This window comes from Colossoma macropomum, unplaced genomic scaffold, assembly GCF_904425465.1.
Source record: "Colossoma macropomum unplaced genomic scaffold, Colossoma_macropomum, whole genome shotgun sequence".
In the NCBI taxonomy this organism is placed as follows: domain Eukaryota; kingdom Metazoa; phylum Chordata; class Actinopteri; order Characiformes; family Serrasalmidae; genus Colossoma; species Colossoma macropomum.
In genome coordinates, this window is record NW_023494788.1 from 989595 (window position 1) to 1007094 (window position 17500).

Consider the following 17500-nt stretch of genomic DNA (forward strand, 5'->3'; position numbering starts at 1 on the left):
GAGGCTGAACTGACCGAGCTCGGTGAGCCAGCGAGCCACAGCTCCGTACACCTCATCCAGGATCAGGATGACCACCAGGTTGATGATGGCAGCTGTGGTTTTGACAGTGAGTCGCACGTTGGAGCGGGTGGTGGGGTTGGAGCTCATGTGCAGCGCTGCTTTGGTGGAAATGCGGTACAGAATGACTCCAAATACAATCGCAAATGTCACGCCGATCTGAAAACGGCATTCAACAGCGACATTAAAGTGACAGTTCATGACACCCCCCCCATCACTCCTGGTGTACTTTCAAAATATAATACCATATAAACAGCTTCATAAAATAGCCCATAATCATGTACTGAATAGATAACAGTTGCAGCATTTAAGGTGGAACAGAAAATTCATATAAGAAGTGAAAAGGAAACTTTACTCACACGTTTGATGCAAATATGTAATGATATTATGATATTAATTATGTGTGAGTGATAACTGTAACAAAGAACTGACTGCCTTACCATTAACAACATCATGACGATATTAGTCATATAGGCTGGACATCTGTCTCTACAGGTCAGCTTCTCTTTCTCTGACTGTGAGACAGAAAACGTTTCTCAGTTATTCTGTATTACAGAATCGATAATTATATAGAGGAGCTTCCATCTGACAGATGAACAGAATGATGTATTTTAAAAGTTGAAATTGTTTGAAAACATGCAGTTTTTGGCACAAAGTAAAGACATTTTTATTGTCCTAGATCTACAGAGTGTAAACTACCCAGCTGTCAGATGGAAACAGCCTTGATTTCAGAAGAGGAACCAGATCAGTTTTCCAGCTTTAAAGCTGAAGTGTCTGCAGAACTGAGCAGAACTTCATGTCCAGACAGAGGGACAGTCCAGTCCACTCACAGTGAGGGAAAACAAGCGTTCAGACACTGTGTGTTATTTAATATACTTCCAGTTCAAATATCCACTTCATGTTTAAACACATAATAGTCCATTTTTATAATCAAACACAGGTTTTAAAAATTTTATTTATAAAATAAATCTAATAAATATAATTTTATTTATTTATAAACATTATATTGATTATGTGTAAAATATACATTTAAATAATTTGTAAATATTAAAGCTGTAAAAATAAAATGTTGCCATCGATTGGGAATATTTCACGCATCAAGCAGCAAAAACAGTGAAGGTGAAGGAGCTTCCTGCGGTTCTCAGTGAAAACATTATTAAAGAACACTCAAGTTTAATAAGGTACACCGTAAAACATCCCCGTCGGTGTCCCATAAAACTTAAGTGGGAAGTTTACGGAATCACAACTAATCGTCGCCGAACGCAGCGCAGGATTTCTCTCAGACTGACGATCAAGAAAGTGAGAGAAGCTTGCAGTCATTTGAAAAGAGCTGCAGGACCTGAAAGCAGCAGAACAGCAGCTACACAGCGCAATCAAGGTGTGAAATGCAGGGGGTCCAGGGGGGTCCAAGATTCCCAAATTAACCTTGGCCCCTAAATGACTCAAAAAGAACATTTTTGTCCCTGAAAATAAACTCATGACATTCTGCTGTCTGTTAGAGAAAAACACAGAGTCAGTGAAGCTCACTGTTTATCTGCTTCTCCCATAATCAGCTTCTGTCTCTGGTGTTCTTAACTAGCTAGAGCTGCAGCAAAGCTACCAAGCATCAGCGCCGCTATGGAGAGAGAGTTAGCACACAGACCACACGGGACCCCCGACGGGGATTTCACACTGAGCGCAATCCTCCCCGCTCATACAGCCCACGCTAATCTTTTCTGATAAAAACAAGCTCAGGGATGCGCATCTAAGATTCACACTCAAACGTCTAGACAGATCAGAACTGTTTTGGAACAATGTTCTCTGATCAGACGAAACAAAACTACAACTCAGGCAATAATTCAGCTCGTCGTGTTGGAGAAACAACATTGTGCACATGATCCAACTTCAGCTCCTTGAAACTAAACTGTATTTGTAAAACGTAAAGCGTCCTGCAGCTGAAACTCAGCCATGATCTCAACTTCATGGAATGAGTTTTATGAAACCGCCAATCAATACTGTGATATCATGTGATCTTGTTAAATCATATACTTTTAAACCACTCATTTCTCCTGATCAATGGACATGAACAAAAAAGAGAAGATGGTTTGTTGGGCAGCTGAAAAGAGTGACAGCCAGAAAAAAAGATATGAAAATGATAAAAATGCTGCAAATATGTAAGTTTTACCTCATATATAACTTTTTGGCGAGAACAAAACAAAACTGTACAGACCGTCTACTGCAGTGATCAGCGTATCGTCCACAACTTTGTTTTTTAATTGTTTCATGTGTCAAGTTGCATGGAAATTATGCAGGGAAAGCCAATAAAATGAGTCATGAGCCAATGTCTGTGCTCGTAGGCGGAGTCTGCCATTGAACGATGAGTGCACAGCTCCCCCTACTGACCAAAGTTTATACTGTTAAAATTACGACTGCTGGAAAAAACAAAACATCGTCGATTTTAAAATGTTAGAATGATGTGATTTTAATTATTGTCCTAAAATATCATATTTAAATGCTGTATAATTGCAGTGTGTCACTAGCTGTGTTTTGTATTGTTTATTTTGTGGGCGGAGTCAGACATATAAAACAAAAGCACAGTGTAAAATGTCTTTAAACGGAAAGCGTTTATGTCAATGTTTATGTAAAATAAGCACACACAATTTTGGAATTGATTGCCACATAAACAAATTATTAGTATTATTGTTGTTAGATATTTAAGTCATTATTATAGATATTGATTTTATTTTTAGTTAATTGACCACAAATAAATATTTTTTTTATTGTTTATAAAACAGAAGAGGCTGAACACTTGAGTCCTCTCACTGTAACTGTGGCTGGAGTTTTAGGAAGATGCATTAGTTTTTCCAGTCTTTCCACACAGTTCCTTGATGATGACGATGATGAAGAGTTTCTGCTGAATGGCTGGAGAAACATTTTATTGCAATTTGACATGCTGGGCCTCCAGGGCTGAATAAGGTTAAAGGTCACCCACAAAACATGCAGCAAAATCTGCATAAACACACACAGACACACTCAGAGTGTCCACATTCAGAGCTCTGACAGGCTTATATCTCACACAGGTGTGTGTGTGTGTGTGTGTGTGTGTGTGTGTGTGTGTGTGTGTGTGTGTGTGTGTGTGTGGCTTTTATAATTTCTAAATTTAAACCACACAAACACACAAAGAACATCATTCACCTTCTTATATCGACCACAGGCTGCCGATATAACCAGGACAAAACTTCACAGGTGCACAATCACCTTTACATCTCACACTGTGGGAGGGGTCAGTCTGCTGTGTGCTCTGTCATTGATCATTCTGGACATCAGGCAAACCAAACTTAACCATAAACACTAATCCTGTATAAGTTTAAACATTAAACCCTAAAGCCTAAACACTAAATCCTAAAGAATAAATACTAAACACTTCCCACTAAATCCTTCACAGCAACCCCTACAATACAGAACATTCTTGACAAACCAGACAACACACACTGCACCCTATACCCAATACACTAAACTCTATACACTAACCTCTAAACTCTACATACTAACCACTATACTCTATACACTAACCCCTACACTCTACACACTAACCCCTAAACTCTAAAAACTAACCTCTACACCCTATACACTAAACTCTATACACTAACCCTTAAACTCTATACACTAACCACTAAACACTATACACTATACCCCTATACCGTATACACTATCCCCTAAACTCTATACACTAACCCCTAAACTCTATACACTAACCCCTACACCCTATACACACCCCTAAACTCTAAACACTAACCCTAAACTCTATACACCAACCCCTAAACTCTATACACTAACCTCTACACCCTATACACTATCCCTTAAACTCTATACACTAACCCTTAAACTCTATACACTAACCCCCAAACTCTATACACTAACCTCTAAACTCTACATACTAACCACTATACTCTATACACTAACCCCTACACTCAACACACTAACCCCTAAACTCTAAAAACTAACCTCTACACCCTATCCACTAAACTCTATACACTAACCCTTAAACTCTATACACTAACCACTAAACACTATACACTATACCCCTATACCGTATACACTATCCCCTAAACTCTAAGCACTAACCCTAAACTCTATACACTAAACCCTACACCCTACACACTAACCCTAAACTCTACACACCAACCCCTAAACTCTAAGCACTAACCCTAAACTCTATACACTAACTTCTAAACTCTATACACTAACCCCTACACCCTATACACCAACCCTTAAACTCTATACACTAGCCCCTAAACTCTATACACTAACCCCTAAACTCTATACACTAACCTCTAAACTCTATACACTAAACCCTTAAACAGTATGCACTAAACCCTACACCCTATACACTAACCCTTGAACTCTACACACTAACCCCTAAACTCTATACACTAACCTCTAAACTCTATACACTAAACCTTAAACTTTATACACTAAGCCCTACACCCTATACACTAACACTTAAACTCTATACACTAGCCCCTAAACTCTATACACTAACCCCTAAACTCTATACACTAACCTTAACCCCTAAACACTACATCTTAAACTTTAAACACTAGCTCATAATTCTACACTCTGAACACTAAACCCAAAACTCTGAACACTAATCCTTACACTATAAACACTCTTCTGTTCACTCTGAACACTAAACCTAAAATCTGAACACAAATCCTGACATTGTGAAAACTAAACCCTACACTCTGAACACTAAACCCTACACTCTGGACACCAGACCCTACACTCTGGACACCAGACCCTACACTCTGAACACTAATCGCTACACTCTCAACACTAATCCCTACACTATGAACACTAAACCATACACTCTAAACACTAAACTCTGCACTCTGAACACTAAACACTAATCCCTGCACTCTGAACACTAAGCCCTACACTCAGAACATTAAACCCTAAACTCTGGACACTAACCCCTACACTCTGAATGCTAATCCTACACTCTGAACACTAATCCTCACACATTGAACACTAATCCCTACACTCTGAATGCTAATCCTCACACTCTGAACACTAATCCTCACACATTGAACACTAATCCCTACACTCTGAATGCTAATCCTACTCTCTTAACAGTAAAGTCTGTGCTAAAGTGGATCCTGAAGCCCATCTGTCTGGCGCTGACTATGTTCAGGTGCAGGAGCCCCAGCATGAGAGAGACAAGCATGTTCTGTGGTGTGTGTGTGTGTGTGTGTGTGTGTGTGTGTGTGTGTGTGTGTGTGATGGAGACGAGTGTGTAATACCATCTTCTGGCCCCTCATGACTGAGTGAACAGTTCGCTTCCATTTATTTACAGACGACTCTCCTGTAGGCCTCTAACACACACACACACACACACACACCCTGCTCAGAGAAATAATAAACACACACACACTAATAATACACGCACACAAACAAACCACTCAGAGGACAAGAAACACACACACTAATAACACACACACACTGATCAGAGAGACAAAAAACACACACTAATAACACACACTCACACTAATGCTCTCTCTCTCTCTGAGTGCATATGTGTGTGTGTGTGTGTGTGTGTATGTGTGTGTGTGTGTGTGTGTGTTTGTGTAATCAGTTGTACCTTTTGTGCTTTGTGTTCTTTTTTGAGAGATTTCTGCATCACTCTGAACTCGTACTCCGCTCTCGGGTGGTCCTGAAAAACACACACACACGCAAACACACACACATACATACACACACACACACACACACACACACACACACATACACACACATACATACACACACATACGCACACACACACACACACAAACGCGCACACACACACACGCAAACACACACACACACACACACATGCACACACACAAACGCGCACACACACACACGCACACACACACACACATACACACACATACATACACACACATACACACAAACGCGCACACACAAACGCGCACACACACACACACACACACACACACAGACTGTGAATAGGATTTTTTTGTTCTGATCCACACACACACACACACAGACTGTGAATAGGATTTTTTTGTTCTGATCCACACACACACATGCAGGTGCAGAGAGATGCTGGTGTTCTGTAGGCTGGTGCTTTGATGGTAAGAGTCCCCACTGACAGTACAAATTTGTTTAGTGCTTGTTTAAAAACTTGCCGTACAATTTTTTTAATTCATATAAATCACAGCAGGATTCAAATAACCATACAATCGATTATAACAGTTAACATGATGGAGATCTAAATTAATTTAACCGTTACTAATAACCCTAACTGTGTTACTGCGCTAATACGGAGGAGACGGTTCTGTAAACGCGTTACTGCGCTAATACGGAGGAGACGGTTCTGTAAACACGTTACTGTGCTAATACGGAGGAGACGGTTCTGTAAACACGTTACTGCGCTAATACGGAGGAGACGGTTCTGTAAACACGTTACTGCGCTAATACGGAGGAGACGGTTCTGTAAACACGTTACTATGCTAATACGGAGGAGACGGTTCTGTAAACACGTTACTATGCTAATACGGAGGAGACGGTTCTGTAAACACGTTACTGTGCTAATACGGAGGAGACGGTTCTGTAAACACGTTACTGTGCTAATACGGAGGAGACGGTTCTGTAAACACGTTACTGCGCTAATACGGAGGAGACGGTTCTGTAAACACGTTACTATGCTAATACGGAGGAGACGGTTCTGTAAACACGTTACTATGCTAATACGGAGGAGACGGTTCTGTAAACACGTTACTATGCTAATACGGAGGAGACGGTTCTGTAAACACGTTACTGTGCTAAATGAGAGGAGACGGTTCTGTAAACACGTTACTATGCTAAATGAGAGGAGACGGTTCTGTAAATGCATTAGTGTGCTAATACGGAGGAGACGGTTTTGTAAACATGACTAAGCGTTCACTGTGGTTATTTTCCACACAGTAACCTAAATATGAGGCCCCGTCACTGACACAGCTCTGCTGCTGAGTGTGTGTTAGGGGAGCGGGTGTCTTCAGTGGAAAGAGAGTGTATTAGAGTGTTTTAGAGTGTTTTAGACAGACTGTGCAGAAGGACTGTAGAGTATAATGGGGTCTCAAACTGTTTAAACAATTCACATATTTAAAATGTATCTTTAAATCCAGCTAATTAATCTTTTTTGTCTCATTTTTCTGTAGCTAAATATTTCCATCTGACAGTAGATCTGCTTCACTGTGTTTGGTTCCCCAACAGAACCTCTAATATATCAGCTCAGACTGATGATGTTAAAGCAGAACAGATCCATTCAAACACAAACCTGACTGTAATTTCTCTACAGCTGACACACACATTACTGATTGACTCAGCCGGAGACACAGAGCAGAACAAATAACGAATGAAGTCAATCAAACTGATTCACTGAAAACTCAGAATTAACTGCTCAACACTTCATTTACACTCAGCAGAAACAATAATGCTTTTACAGTAAGAGTCCCACACTGTCAAATGTAAGATTACTAGATTTACTTGAACACTAATATGTTTACTAAACACTCAGTATATTTATTCTGCTAATAATTATTATTATTATAGTTATTTTTAGAATAAAACTTTAGTAGTAGTTGTAGTTGTGGGTTGTGGTGACAGAAGAATTGTTAATAAGGTGCGTTTAAATGCAAAAGTTTAAACACCCCCAGTCAAATGGCATTTGCATGTTTTTTCTAAGTGTAAATAATTGAACATATATTCTACAGAGAACACACTTAAATATGATATTCATAGTGCACATTTTCTATTTATTCTGTGAGTATAATATTTTAGAAAAATATTAAAATATTAAAATATCTTTTGCACAGGCCACATTTTATGTTCTATTATTTTTCTTCAGTGTGTTGAATTCAGTAAATAAACAGTAGTTGTGTATTAAAGTGTAAAACTGTGTTCTCTGTAACTTATTTACACTTAAATCAACAACAATATGGAATTTGACCAGGAGCACACAAGCTATTATAGTTTCACTGTAACACTATAACTATATATTCTAGTTTATAATCTTAAGTAAATTTAGGTGAAAAAACATTATGCAGTTAATATTCATACTTAAAAATTGTAGAACACTTTTTTCATGTATTTTTTTTTTTTGCCCAGCCCCCCTTTGGGGAAGTGGCTCCCAGGTCATTTGAGTTTGAGACCCCTGACTTACAGGGTGTGACTTTTATTTTGAAGTACACAGAGTATTTTTGAGAAAAGGCTGCTGGAAAGATGTTCTGAGGGCGGAAAAAGAGCCAAAGAGAAAGAAAACATCTGAAAATGGGAAACAGAGAGATCATTAAAGAGCTTTTACTGTTGAAACGTTCCAAACCTTCTGTGCTTCCTACAAACACCAACGAGGAGAAAAGGACGACAAATTGATGAATTAGACGTGATTAAATGATAATGTGTGTTACATGAGTAAAGACTGAAAGTGATTATGTTTGATTATTCGTGATTAAAGGTTGGGCTGTAATTTATCACTGAATATAAGAGAGTAAAATATAAACCGGCTGTGTTTGTGTCTGAAATCTCTCACTGCTTCCTCACCTCCTCCTCCTCAAAGCCTGTGAGATCCCATTCATAGTTCAGACGCATCTGCCTCCGCTTCCAGTGCTCCATGAAGAACGCCGCTGAAAAACACATTAGACAGCGACAGTTCAGTGAAATTCCCCCAGTTTCCCCTCTTACTCTAAATGCAGATGCTCAGCCGAGGCCTGTTTGGTGTCTGAAGTTTGCTTCTTCATTTTTAGCACTGGAGCTAAGAGGCTAATGTAGTTAACAAGTAATGGAAGCTTATATTGCACTGATTAGCATGGCGCTAACTGCAGGGCTAAGTCATCACACACTGCTTCCTTCGGGTCTGAGGCAGTAACTGCTACACCGTTTAAGGTGAAACGAAAATTCCAATAAGAAGCAGACGAACGGGAAGCTGAGTTCAGCTTCATGTCTCAAACTGCGTGGAGGTGTTCAATAATCTCTAATAGACTCATTGATTATGGTTTCTGACACAGTGTGACTCACTGTTACCTATAAACACAGACTAAAGTGAAAGATAAAATTCACGCTTCAAGCAGCTGCTACTGGTTTTAGTTATGTTAACATACTTCGATTTACTTGTTATCAACATTAGTTTTATTTTCTGCTAAACTTCGAGGGCTCCTCCTAATGCTATTCAAAAACTAGTCAGTGTTACCATAATAGGAAAAACATTAGCTCTGGACTTTTAGCAGTAATTTCCCTGCAGGATGTTTGATGTATTGATGATAGATTAACACTTACAGACAGTTACAGAAACATGAAAAGAAAAATGTGTGAATTTGCATTTTTGTTGTATAGTTTTGCTCAGATAATGATTTCAATTAACAAATACCAACAATTAAACTGGTAATTTCATTTTGTTTTGTTTTTGACCAACTAGGTGAAAAGGGCAGGGCTCCCAGTGTTCCTCTTAATATAACACAATATAATATAACATAACAGTATTATATATAACAGAGTTCTTAAATTTCCCAGCGTAATGGCCGTCTGCACTGCGCTGAGCTGCTCCAAGCTTTGGATCATGACGTTGTTGTTGTTATTGCAGGTGTGATTAATGGGAGGAAATGAAAGAGTAGAAACATTTGATGCATTTCTTATTACACTCCTCATTCCATGGCCACACTGGAGGAAATAACGTGACAGGAAAGGTGCTAAAATTAGAGAGAAATTATCAATTATTAACATTTTAATTTCAGAGATGATCACGTGTCAAGAGTAAATGATGAAGGGGCTAATTTTGCCTCTGCTTTCATATGAAGCTCCATAAAATAATGTAAATGTTCAAATAGTGGGACCCGCAAGACACAGCTCACCTGAACACTGCAGGTGTTTGAACTCAAGCCCTCATAATTTGGCTTTAATATCTGCTGTTTGTCTGTGTCATAGAGGAGTAACTCTATGACACAGACACGATTTGATTCACGATTTGATTCACGATACTGAGATTCTGTGTTTACACAATGAAGTGAAATGATGACTGTATGTTTGTTGTTGCAAAGCGTACTACTGAGATTAGATCAGGGAAGTGTATGACATAAGCATGCATAATTAATAGAGTGTGTGTTCCTCACAGTGCACTTCACAATGTCACAACGCATTGTAACTCATTGTAACTGCCTAAAGACTACTGCGTCATCTGAAGGTTACCAAACACTGTCTAAAGACTACTGCAGCTGTCTACAGGCATCTGCACACTGTCTAAAGACTACTGCAGCTTCTATAGGCATCTGCACACTGTCTAAAGACTACTGCACCATCTAAAGACATCCGCACACTGTCTAAAGACTACTGCGCCATCTAAAGGCATCCGCACACTGTCTAAAGACTGCTGCGGCCATCTAAAGGCATCTGCACGCTGTCTAAGGACTACTGCGTCATCTAAAGGCATCTGCACACTGCCTAAAGACTACTGCACCATCTAAAGACATCCGCACACTGTCTAAAGACTACTGCGCCATCTAAAGGCATCTGCACACTGTCTAAAGACTACTGCGCCATCTAAAGGCATCTGCACACTGTCTAAAGACTACTGCAGCTGCCTAAAGGCATCCGCACACTGTCTAAAGACAACTGCAGCCATCTAAAGGCATCCTCACACCATCTAAAGACATCTGCAGCTGCCTAAAGGAATCCGCAGCCATCTAAAGGCATCCACACACTGTCTAAAGACTACTGCGGCATCTAAAGGCTACCACACACCATCTAAAGACTACTGCAGCTGCCTAAAAACTATCACGCACCGTCTAAAGAATACTGCTGCCATCTAAAGGCTACCACACAACATCTAAAGGCTACTTCACACCGTCTAAAGATTACTGCAGCCATCTAAAGGCATCTGCACACTGTCTAAAGACTACTGCGCTGTATAAAGGCTACCGCACACTGCCTAAAGACTACTGCAGCCATCTAAAGACATCCACACACTGTCTAAAGACTACTGGGCTGTCTAAAGACATCCGCACACTGTCTAAAGACTACTGCGCCATCTAAAGGCATCTGCACACTGTCTAAGACTACTGCAGCTGCCTAAAGGCATCTGCACACTGTCTAAAGACTACTGCGCCATCTAAAGGCTACCACACACCATCTAAAGACTACTGCAGCTGCCTAAAAACAATCACGCACCGTCTAAAGAATACTGCTGCCATCTAAAGGCTACCACACAACGTCTAAAGGCTACTGCACACCGTTTAAAGACTACTGCAGCCATCTCACATAGAAAAGCAGGATGTCAAGCAACACATCACCTACTACAAATTTGAGGTCTTGATATGGTTTAGTAGTGCAAAACAGCATAAAGATGTTGATAGATGCATGACGCATCACTGTCTCTGGTCACTGCATTTCGACGATAGCCTCGTAGATTCATACGTTCCTTTTATGATGGGTTGTGTTATTCAAGTATTTTTCAAATAATGTTTTACAAACTCAAATATCAAATTTGACTGGAATGCCCATCACTACCATCCACCTGCAAACCAAACATGTGCTCTACACTGGTCCCCTATCACACAGGGCTAAAAAACTTAGAGTTATCCTGAACGATCAACTTCATTTCTCAGATCATGTAAAATCTGCAGAGTCTGCTTCACAACATCAGGACAATACAGTCCTCCTGACTGTTGTTTAAGTTCTATTCATCTTCAGACTTGAGTATTACTGCATTTAATCAGTTTTCAGTGTCAGAGACGGACGAGACTGAAGAGAGGAGGCTAAACATATACAGCTGTTTGACTTAAAGTGATAGTACAGTCAATAAAAACAGCCCCCCCCCCCACAGTCTCCCCATTACTACAGATGTATTCAATCAGCCCTTATGAAAAAAATATATATATATGGACATGTACATTTTTGTATATTTGACAACCAGCTTAAATGCATAGCAGTTCATGCTGAAAAACATTCCAAACACTAAACAAATATATTTCAGAATATGTTGCCATATTAACTAAATATTTTTCCAAATGTATTTTAAAATGTATGGGGAAATATTACATAAAGAAATGTACAAAAATAAATGTATTTAAATATGTTTATCAAATCCATTTGAATATGTATGAAAATATCCAAAATCCTGTCTGATGCATTTCACTGTCTGTGTGTCTTCATTTTAAATATGATCTAATGATCCTTTATCAGGACAGAAGCAAGTGTTGTGGGTATTGATACTCTGTGAAAATGCAGTTATGATCTGATATCTTGTTTATGTGAAATACATTGTGTGTGAGAGTCTGACTGCAGACGTAACTGGTTAATGTAAAGTACAATGCAGATCACAGAAGTCAGTGCCATAACATGTTTGGTGCATGTGTGTAATGACTTTTAACTAGGAAAAATTAAACAGAAGCAACGTGTCAAAAGATTGGACTTTAATGTTCATTTTTACTAATAAAATATAAACAACCACAAAATCTCAGCTACAAAATACATCCACAAAACCACATCTATATAATCACAACCACGTAATCACATCTACATAACCACATCTACACAACCACAAAATCACAACCGCAAAATCACAATGGCATAACTACAACCACATAATCACATCTACATAACAATCACAAAACCATATCTACATAACTACAACCACATAATCACATCTACATAACCACAACCACATAACCACAACTACAAAATCACAATATAACCACACCTCAAAATCACAACCATGTAATCACATCTACATAACCACAACCACATAACCACATCCACAAAACCACATAATCACATCTATAATCACAACCACAAAATCACATCCACATAATCACATCTATGTGACCACAACCACATACAGCCAACTACAATCACTGCTTCTACACAAGTGAGCTAACAGCTAACAAACCAGTAGAAAGTCCATTTAGGCCGACTCTGCTCTGTCTGACTGAATGGAGTCGTGAGGTTTAAACATTACTGTGGTGATTTTTTAAATGCCTTTGTGAACAGTAAGCTGTACAGAGGCCGTATTATCCCACCATGCAGCTCACAGCTCTGTTCTGTTTTCAGTGTTCAGTGTAGCTGCTGTAGCTCAGTTTCTCAGACTCAGATGTGCAGCATGTTGTTGTGAATGAAACAGCTTTATTGGAAATTGTCTACAGAGGCCGAGTCAGCAAAGAACATCACACAGTGTGTGTGTGTGTGTGTGTGTGTGTGTGTGTGTGTGTGTGTGTGTGTGTGTGTGTGTGTGTGTTTTACCCCACAGTGCCATGAAGATGGAGAAGAAGACAGTGGCTGGGTTGTCAAACAGGTGGCTGGCGCGCGCCGTCCCACACGCAGAGCTCAGAGTCCAGTAACTACACACTCGGTCACACAGAGGACACATTGTTATATTCCTCCTACTGTCACAGATCTCCATACTGAGGGAGAGAGAGAGAGAGAGAGAGAGAGAGAGAGAGAGAGAGAGAGAGAGAGAGAGAGAACACATGAAATCATACCTTGAGCAACAAATTAATAATTAAACATAAAATTTGTACAAAATATTTCATACATTCCTGTCTGCATGCTGGCAGCTTCGTATGTTAATATTAAAAACTTTCTTTTTTACTGTCCAAATGGCCAAATAATCAAATCAACCGTCATAGGAAATGTTGAAATGTAGATGAAATGTTCATATAAGCTGCTCGAAATTAACTTGCCTACATTCATAAAACCAACAAATATATAATGTTATTTATATATTTAGTATACTTGAATATTATTTAGAATATTCAACATAAAATTTCATAACTGACTGTTCTATGATAACCTGTGAGGAAGCAGGGCACATTCAACGCTGCCGTTACAGTAAAATTGATGTTTCTCGCCGTGTTCAGATGCGGCTCAATCATCTTCAGCAAAGTTTCTGATGAAGGTGTTGAGTTTGTGAGTCACAGACAGCAAAGTCTGATATTCTGTGAGGTAAATGAGGCGAGGCTCCTGAATGACAGCTGTTAAAATAGCACTCGAGTTTGTGGAATAGAAGGAAGAAGAGCCGGCTCACGCAGATAAAACGCTGTCTGAGACACGGGAGACGCCACGCTTCTGCTACAAGCGGTCTTTACGGACACCAAGAGAAAAGGAACATAACAGACGGGCAGAGCAGGCCGGGTCACTACTAGCCACAGCTCGTCTCTCTATGGTAGATGCAAAGACCTCTAGTCCCACTGCCCCCAACACAAAATAACACAATAAACACAAACACACAACTTTAAACCAAGGAACAACAGCACCGCACTGCATACCACACTGCTAAAGCCCCTTCTATGAACTGGAGCATGTGGTCACCACCACAACATGGTCAACCTGAGCACTAATGGCCTTACAAAGCGCACTCAGAACTTTTTTGTGCCTTTTAATTTCAATCTCATAACAATGAGTGTGTTTTCATTATCTTAATAATCTGATAACTGCAGAAAATCTGATTATGTCAGTAACTGGTTCAGTGTGTTTACGCTTAATAATCTGATAACTGCAGAAAATCAGATTGTGTCTGTAACTGGTTCAATGCGTTTACGCTTAATAATCTGATAAGTGCAGAAAATCAGATTGTGTCAGTAACTGGTTCAGTGTGTTTTCATACTCTTGGGTAATCAGATAATGGGGAAACTCTATATGAGTCAGGCAGTAATCCGATTTCTGCTTTATAACCAGCCAATAAACTCACAGAATAAGATGTGGCATAAATGTAACATAAAACTTAAACTTCATAAGCGGTTTATTTTAAAACAATCGAGTCACTTTTAGCTGAAAATATGAACATACATCATCCAGAAAATGAAGAATATTTAAATCCTTCATTTCGTCAAGTGTGTATTCAGTTTCAGTGTCACTCCAAAAGTGCTGTGTTGGTCTCGCGGGTGCTGTGTTAAACGCTGCTCGCTGTTTCCGGAACGGCGCTCTGTTTTCACACATGCTCAGACTGAGAGAAACAAAAGAAATCAGGGTGAGAGTTTACAGCACTTAAAAACCCCATTACTGAGCTCAAATCCAGCCTCTTTATCAGATTTACTAATCAGATTTATATACCTTAATCTGTTTAAGTATTAAGTGCATGTAAATGCACTCAAAGTCACAATAAAATATGACGTCAGGGATCAGAAGATATGGGGGTTTTAGTTTTTCTCAAAATTTAAAAATGGTCAAAATGACAGTATTGGTCTTTCTAGTGTTAAAATTAAGTTTAATTCATGTTTACACACACACACACACACACAAACACACACACCACACACACACACACACACACACACAAACACACACACACACACACACACACACACACACAAACACACACACAAAATCACACCACTGACACTATAAAGGATGGTTACCATGACGACAGTGCACGCCGCAGGACGCCAGTGTGGACTACAGTTTGTTCGTACAACAGAACAATGGCCTTAACACCTTTTTCACTAATCTGGTATTTGGAGACTCAGTAGCTGAATGTGTGGGTTGGTGATGATCCGCGTCCACAGTTCTGAACACAGACGAGCACAAATATTAAATACAGATTTATCATTCAGCCACTCAGACTGTCACTGCAGCTCTCTGTGAATGTGTTTACTTCTCACTGTCACAGTGGAGCAAAGAATGAAGCACTAAAACTGAAAATCTCATTTATTATTATTTTATACACACACTGATCGTTTTATTAGGAACACCTGCACACCTACTCAATAATGCGATTATCTAGTCAGCCAATCGTGTGGCAGCAGTGCATAAAATCATAAAGATACAGGCAGCAGCTTCAGGTACTGCTCACATCACCCATCAGAATGGGGTGATTATTGTGATCTCAGTGATTCTGACCGTGGTGTGTTTGTTGTTCAGATGGGCTGGTTTGAGTGTTTCTGTAACTGCTGATCTGGATTTTCACACACAGCATCTCTAGAGTTACTCAGTATGGAGTAATAAAGAATAAACATACAGCGAGCTTCAGCTCTGCTGACGGAAGCGTCTTGTTGATGAGAGAGGTCAGTGGAGAACGGTCAGAGCAGACAGACAGGCTCACAGGCTCACCAAAACTGGACAGCTGAAGATGAAAAACATAGCCTGGTCTGATGAATCTGGATTTCTGCTAAGTCACACAGATGACAGGGTCAGAATTTGGCACCAGCACAATGAATCCATGGACCCAGCCTGCCTTGTGTGAGCCGTCCAGGCTGGTGGAGGTGGTGTAATGGGGTGGGGGATGTTTGCTCAGCGCACTTTGGGCTTGTTAATAAAAATCAATCGTTTGAAAACCACAGCCTGTTTGAGTGTTGCTGCTGACCATGTTCATCCGTTCCATCTTCTAACAGCTACTTCCAGCATGATAAAGCACCACATCACAAAGCAAAAGTCTCAAACTGGTTTCATAAACATGACAGTGAGCTCAGTGTTCTTCAGTGCCTCTACAGTCTCCGGATCTGAATCCAGTGGAACTGCTTTGTGATGTGGTAGAACAAGAGATTCACAGCATGAAAGTGCAGCTGAAAATCTGCATGAACTGCATGATCTGATCACATCAGTATGGACCAGAACCTCAAAGGAATGTTTGCAGCATCTTGTGGAATCCAGGCCACAAAGAACTGAGGCTTTTTGAGAGAAAAAGGAGGAACTTCCTGTATTAGTGTAGTGTTCCTGATAAAGGGTGTAAAAACCATTATAATATATAAAACTCACACTCTGAGCACATAAACCTGGAGTGAAGGACAGGTAACGGTCAGAAAAGGACAGTGTGACATAAGTGAAGGACAGTGTGATGTCAGTGAAGAACAGTGTGACATCAGTAAAGGACTGTATGAAGTCAGTAAAGGACAGTGTGATGGTCAGTAAAGGACAGTGTGATGTCAGTGAAGGACAGTGTGATGTCAGTAGAAGACAGTGTGACGTCAGTGAAGGACATTGTGATGTCAGTAAAGGACAGTGTGATGTCAGTAAAGGACAGTGTGACGTCAGTGAAGGACATTGTGACATCAGTAAAGGACAGTGTGATGTCAGTAAAGGACAGTGTGATGTCAATAAAGGACAGTGTGATGGTCAGTAAAAAGACAGTGTGATGTCGGTGAAGGACAGTGTGATGCCAGTAAAGGACTGTGTGATGCCAGTGAAGGACAGTGTGATGCCAGTGAAGGATCAGTGTGACATCAGTAAAGGACAGTGTGATGTCAGTGACGGACTGTGTGATGTCAGTGACGGACAGTGTGATGTCAGTAAAGGACAGTGTGATGTCAGTAAAGGACAGTGTGATGTCAGTAAAGGACAGTGTGATGGTCAGTAAAGGACAGTGTGATGTCAGTAAAGGACAGTGTGATGGTCAGTACAAGACAGTGTGATGTCAGTAAAGGACAGTGTGATAGTCAGTAAAGGACAGTGTGATGGTCAGAAAAAGAACAGTGTGATGTCAGTAAAGGACAGTGTGATG

The 17500-nt window shown here is 40.0% G+C and overlaps 1 protein-coding gene across 5 annotated transcripts in view; it reads right to left on the minus strand.

The window, feature by feature from the left end:
* Nucleotides 1-17500, minus strand: part of LOC118806544 (anoctamin-1) — a 90382-nt gene that overhangs the window by 20054 nt on the left and 52828 nt on the right. For 2 of the 5 annotated variants that reach the window (XM_036567972.1, XM_036567973.1), the window contains 7 exons: nucleotides 13309-13469; nucleotides 8623-8705; nucleotides 8405-8416; nucleotides 5678-5749; nucleotides 5340-5411; nucleotides 498-572; nucleotides 15-216 (listed from right to left, as the gene is read on the minus strand). In XM_036567972.1, coding sequence (XP_036423865.1) covers nucleotides 15-216; nucleotides 498-572; nucleotides 5340-5411; nucleotides 5678-5749; nucleotides 8405-8416; nucleotides 8623-8705; nucleotides 13309-13469 — 677 coding nt within the window. The remainder of the gene's footprint in view (nucleotides 1-14; nucleotides 217-497; nucleotides 573-5339; nucleotides 5412-5677; nucleotides 5750-8404; nucleotides 8417-8622; nucleotides 8706-13308; nucleotides 13470-17500) is intronic. The other 3 variants (XM_036567974.1, XM_036567975.1, XM_036567977.1) reach the window with 3 other exon arrangements.